At 43.9% G+C, this 6,000-nt stretch overlaps 1 protein-coding gene across 4 annotated transcripts in view; it reads right to left on the bottom strand.

The window, feature by feature from the left end:
• Positions 1 to 221: 221 nt before the first annotated feature.
• Positions 222 to 6,000, bottom strand: part of SETDB1 (SET domain bifurcated histone lysine methyltransferase 1) — a 164,483-nt gene continuing 158,704 nt past the window's right edge. For all 4 annotated transcript variants that reach the window (XM_085849564.1, XM_085849563.1, XM_085849561.1 and 1 more), the window contains one exon: positions 222 to 1,242. In XM_085849564.1, the coding sequence (XP_085705690.1) occupies positions 1,125 to 1,242 (118 nt within the window). In that variant the 3' untranslated portion in view covers positions 222 to 1,124. The remainder of the gene's footprint in view (positions 1,243 to 6,000) is intronic.

Genomic DNA, 6,000 nt, shown 5'->3' with positions numbered 1-6,000 from the left:
TCGGCAAGGTATACAATTTTATTTTTTTTTAATCCATATTTCTGGGCGGATAAACCCTTCCATGACAACGGGCTCTTAGCTCGTGGAAGAAATAAACAAGACGTTGATCGAGGTACACTAACCACTGTGGGAAGAAAGCAGAAGCTGATGTTTTGGGTGTTAACCCTTTGTTGGTGCAAAAGCTCCGAGTATTGAACAAAAAAAACAAGAGCAAACAACAATTGCCACAAGCCATTGCAATTTATTTAACGTAATACAAAGATGATAACAGATCAAGCCGATACCAAAAAGAGGAAATGTTGTTACATGGTGGGGAAAATTTCATTTTTCAGTTTAAAGCACAAATAATCTCATTCTAGAAACTAATTATTATTGATCCCGAGCTTTATATGTACTGCCATTGTTGAACAAACAAACAAACAAAAAAAAAATGCAGGCACGAGCTAGTTGATAAATTTGCATTGTGAACCTCCTTGTTCACTCAAGACAAACCATTTAACTGCACACTTGCTCGGGATATTGACAAAAACCGAACCAGGTCATGTGTTCTCTTGTAGTCGCGTACCATCTCTGACTGCAATGGTTTGGATTGCGAGGGGTAGTGGGGCATCACGGTCATCGCCCTTTCATTACCCAACAAGTTGCAGTGTGTGAACCGTGGCGAATAGTTTAAATGAACTTTAAAAAAATAATAATAATAAAATCAGCCAATGAGAACTCTCAAGAAAATGGGATCTCACTAAAACCTCAGCAGTTACAATTTCCCCGAGGCAGGGATTTTATTGATGGCAAGTTGAATTAAACTGCTTCAATAAAACAATCCTCTTTAAAACTTTTCAACAAAGGTGAAATAATGCGTCAGAGAACAAATCAGAACAAATCAGAACAAATCTCGAACAATGAAAAACGGTAAAAGAGCCGCCGACGGATGAATCGATAAAAGGGATAAAAAGGTTCTCTTCCTGCACAAAATAAACTGCTGTATTGCACACCACAGCAGCCAAAACAGACTACATACACACTGGGTAGCTACATCATTTTTAATTTAAGTAACAAAAAAAAAATGTGGGAAGCGCTCCAAGCCAGGTGTCGACGTCGAAACACGGATGACGATCCCGTACAAATCAAAGCAACCGGCCGCGGCACTCCGACGAACCACAGTAGCACAGCAACTGCTTCCCGGGCACACTTCCTACCTCGTAGTTGTAATCCCAGGTGAGTTCTGTCCCAGCCCGGATGCGCCTGGAAACACATGGCTTGATTAGAGGCAGTTTTCTGTCAAACATAATACCGCTATTATATTTCGTAACTACAACACAGGCTACATAAGACTCCATTTTGACTCCCACACAGGATAAACTACTCCATTTGTACAACTATCACACATGCTAAAAATTAGTGCATCATTCCACTGTGATTGTTGCGTCGTGAGGTGTAAAGGCCATCTGCAGGATTTCCTTGACATCCAAGAAAACTAGGGCTGTGATCTTGCTCAAGAGAAAATACGAGACTGCACCTTCGCCATACATGACCAAGGTATATGGGTTAGGTTAAGGCCTTACCGTACCACCGTTTGTGTTCCTGTACATTATTAGGACTTTTTAATCCTCTCTTAAGGACACATGTTGGGTATAAGTTGTCTGGTGTGGCCCAGCTGGGTGGATGGGCCGAGGCAGTTTAGCCTAGTTAGGATGTGCTTCCTGCATCCCCAGTCGGACGTTGCTGACCTGCAACTCATGGTGGATGCCACGGAAAGTCCCCCCCCCCACCTCCTTCCATATCACTGGTGGAGGGAGGGACAGAGGAGAAGGAAAGAGCAACAATGAAAGCTCTCTGACATTCATTAGGTCGGGGTCAAGCAAGGCGACATACCATTGGCCCGTGCTGCTCGGTGGCCATAGCACTGATTGGTTCAGGATTGGTGGCGTCACTTTGCCAAGAATGTCTCCGAGTGTGGCACACCATTGTCTGCCGGATGCCGACGGCAACGCCTTGAAGGCAAGGAAGCGAGTCTCATCCTTTACGACCTATTTTTCTCGGCGTCTCCCTTGCCGCCAGTTCACGGAAAGGTGCATCATGCTCCCAAGCTGCTCAATTGTGAACTTTATCATCTACTCCAATGCAAAGTTACGGAGAGGACACCAACTCTCTCGATGTAAACATATATCATACAGCGCAACCTCGTCGAAGCCGGTGTTACAAGTCACAATAAAATAACCCATGGAGATTGTAAAAGTGGGAGTATTAACACGTCCATAAGGAAGGGTTATTGGCTAATGAGAGATAAATGGCTATGTAGAGCATCTCTGAATGCGAATCAAAAAAGAATGCTTCATTAGTCGAAGAGAGCATTTACTTTCCCAAATCATTCACAAACAATACATTTTTTTTTTTCGAACAGGAAATGATTGCATTCCTTTGTATCTTGCATATAATGATTATGAAAAAGCCGTTGACAGTGTGGAAACCAAAAGCTGGTATAAAAGCTCAAAATCTCCGACATGTCAAATACAGACAGATCAATATCGTAAACGGTGGAATAGCAACTGCAAACCATACCAAAACAGTGGAAATATTGAGATTTGAAAGAGAGATGATGTCACCAAAACCAAAACTATTCACTGCATCCCAAAGAGTGTTCCAACAATTAAATTGGGAAAATAGAATGGTAGTCAATGGAGAATGACTAAAGCACCGAAGAGTCAGATTATATCATTTTAATCTGAAACAATGTTGAAGAACTGAAAATCATGATGGAAGAGCTAAATTTGGAGAATTAGTGGAGTCGACTATCAATGAATATGACAAAGACAAGACAAATGTTCAACCATTATGGACAAAAAGGAAGAGATTCAACTTGATCATTGTGCAATTAAATAAACCAGCAATCACAACTTGGCCGGATACGTAGCAAAAAGAACGGAGAAATGGTCGACGTCGAGAATTACAAAATGGCATCCTCGATTCAACTGGCAACTTTTAAGTGTCCAGCTTGGGTCCAGTTCTCGACCTGACGATAAATTTATGGAGTGCTGTTTCGCTAGCAGTGCATTGCTGCAAAAGGGTGCACCCTTCCCATGGATGGTTGAGCCAAGGAATCACCTTCCAGCATTAGATGGTGGACGGGAGATCCCTCGATGGCTTTTGAAACAGATCGGCCATTAGGTGCAGGCAGTGTCAAAATTCCAAACGAATGGACTACAAACCGTTTGGAAGGCAATGGCAAACAACCCAGTGCATTTCTGTGCCAAGAGACTGCTTTGTTATAGCATGGAATCTGTGCTTGGACAATCTACTAAAGACGAAGATTAATGATAAGTGTCAAAATGTAATTGCTTGTAACTTATTAATCAACAATATTTTGTTTCACCAAACAAGTCAAGAATGGTTTTGGATAGGTGAACATACAACAATAAATAAAGAAATAAATAGTGTATGCACCTAACTTGTACAATAAATGACTCGGTGTGAGTTCAACGGGCTATCTTGGCATGAGGATGGACTCTATGCGAGTGAAACGGGCTATCTTGGCATGAGGCTGGACTCGGTGTGAGTGCAACTGGCTATCTTCGCATGAGGCTGGACTCGGTGCGAGTGCAATGGGCTACATTGGCATGAGGCTGGACTCGATGTGAGTGAAATGGGCTATCTTGGTATGAGGCTGGATTTGATGAGTGCAACGGGCTATATTGGCATGAGGCTGGACTCGATGTGAGTGAAACGGGCTATGTTGGAATGAGACTGGACTTGATGCGAGTGAAGTGAGATATATTAGCATCAGGCTGGATTAGATGCGAGTGCAACGGGCCATCTTGGCATGAGGCTTGTTTCGATGCGAGTGAAACGGGCTATCTTAGAATGAGGCTGGACTTGATGCGAGTGAAATGAGATATATTAGCATCAGGCTGGATTAGATGTGAGTGCAACGGGCTATCTTGGCATGAGGCTGGACTCGGTGCGAGTGCAACGGGCTACAGAGATGCCAACTTTTGGAAATCAGAATTAGGGAGGATTTTCAACCGACACCAAATAATGTGCACGAAGCGCACCTCTCGAGCGCGGAGCGCTCGACCCTTGCGGCGGGGTCCAGGGCCCGCCTTAGGGCCCTGGAAGCTCTGGGGTTCTAGACGCTCTCTAGTGCCCTCTGAGCCCTATTTTGGAGCATTTAACATGTTAAGAATTCCCACTTTTTGAACAAAAGAAGGGGAAAATTGTGCACTTTTTAATGTTACATGTATGTTAATATTAGTAAGTTAGGGGACAATCAAAGATTAACAAAAAGCACAAAAGAAGCAATATTTTTCTTACCTTACTGGCTGGTACTACTGCTGCTTGCTTTTTCCATGGCAGCTTTGCTGAGTGACAGCTGTGTGGCTCTTTTAGCCCTTCTGATTATGTCTTTGCTGTATTCTCTCTGGTAGCAAGGGGTGCTATGAGCTAGTTTTTCAATTAAGAGAGCTTCCAGGGTTTTGACACTCAAATTGGGACGAAATTCAGTTTGATTCTTCCGTACAAGACTGAGTGCCCGCTCACATGATGCGTTCCAATGAGGAATGACCAACATTCCCTTCATCACTTTGCTCAAATTACGATACTTCTTGGCCCCAGTGCAGGGATCTCTGAGCTGTGAAATCCGATGCCACTGCTCATCCACTCTCACTGTCTCAGTAGCAATTGTAGCTATGGAGGCGTCTGCCTGGTCGTGAGCGAATTCACTCTCAAGACTGTCTATGTCACTATCACCACCACTGAACAGACAGGGAATTTCTTGATGAAAAACTCCACACAGTCAAACCCCCACTTCTTGGTGTAGCTTAACATCCAGCACCTGAGCATGCTTGGCTAATTCATCATCTAGCGGCCAGGTTTTGAAGATGTAATTGCAGGCTTTCACATAATATGAGCGAACTGCACTGAAGAAACCTTGGATGTCTGACTCACTCAGAGTGAAGGTGGATTTCTTGAGACTCCTTTGTTCCCTTATATACAGTTTGGCATCGTTCCCAATCATGAGGTCCTCATCATTCTTCTGATGATTTCTGTCAGAGAAGGGTACATTTACCAGAGCAACCGATGACACCGATGGTTTCAAAACCGTATCGAAGATATCTTTCAGAAGACCATTCAATTCTCCGTGCAGGAGATGAATACAGGGTTCGTCTCTTTGGAGCAGAAGATTCCCCTTCTCAAAAAAGCTTGTTAGCATATCGAAGGAAGAAACAATAGAGTTTTGTTTGTGGAGACAAGAACATCCTGTTGACACGTTTTTTCTAGATTCCTGCACAGTGTTTGAGGAAGATGCGCTTTAGTTGTAGAACTCGTAGTACACTTAGCCGCAGGGCGATCACACTTTGCGTTTACTGCCAGCAGAAGAGGTCAGACTCGTAGTACCAGATCCAATTTTACGTTTGAGGAGAGAGCTTGAGGTAGGTGCAGCCAAGGAAGAAGACCTCTGATTCGAAGGTTTTGCTGAGCTTCTATCAGTGATTTGGCAAAAGCAGAACTTAACTTGGGTCCTTCTTTGCCTGTAGATGGGACTATCACAGTCTTTCTCGACTCTGAAGGGATCTGCTTTGTAGATGAACGTGATGAAGGGCCGGCGATGCTACCTGCTCTCAGCATTGGTTTTGGTGCTGGCCCTGCTGTCTTCTTCGCAGCAGATACTGCAGTGGTAGTGGTGGAGGATGATGCACTAGTGCTTGATCTCGCAGTGCCAGTACTGGCAGTAGATACAGTGCCGTCCTTCTTGCTCGTTGTTAGAGTCTTGGCTACAGTTGGTTGCATTTTTCTTCGTACTTCTTCTTGAAGAAGAGGCGAAGTGGCTCCCACTGTTCAATCAGCCTGTCTAGGCACTGACCAAGGGACAGCCACCTTGTTGCGACATGCTTCAGAATCTTGTGTGTCGGGGCATCACAGAGTTCTTGCAGTGCTTTCACTCCTTTGACGCGTTTACTACTTTTGTCCAAGTAGTAGTAAATATCGATGAGAAAGTCATCTAAT

The sequence above is a fragment of the Eptatretus burgeri genome, chromosome 12 (genome assembly GCF_056783735.1).
Source record: "Eptatretus burgeri isolate ZD-2024b chromosome 12, Ebu_testis_v1, whole genome shotgun sequence".
Taxonomy (NCBI): domain Eukaryota; kingdom Metazoa; phylum Chordata; class Myxini; order Myxiniformes; family Myxinidae; genus Eptatretus; species Eptatretus burgeri.
Note: the sequence above shows the minus strand (reverse complement) of the source record. Positions and strands in the feature narration are given on the sequence as shown.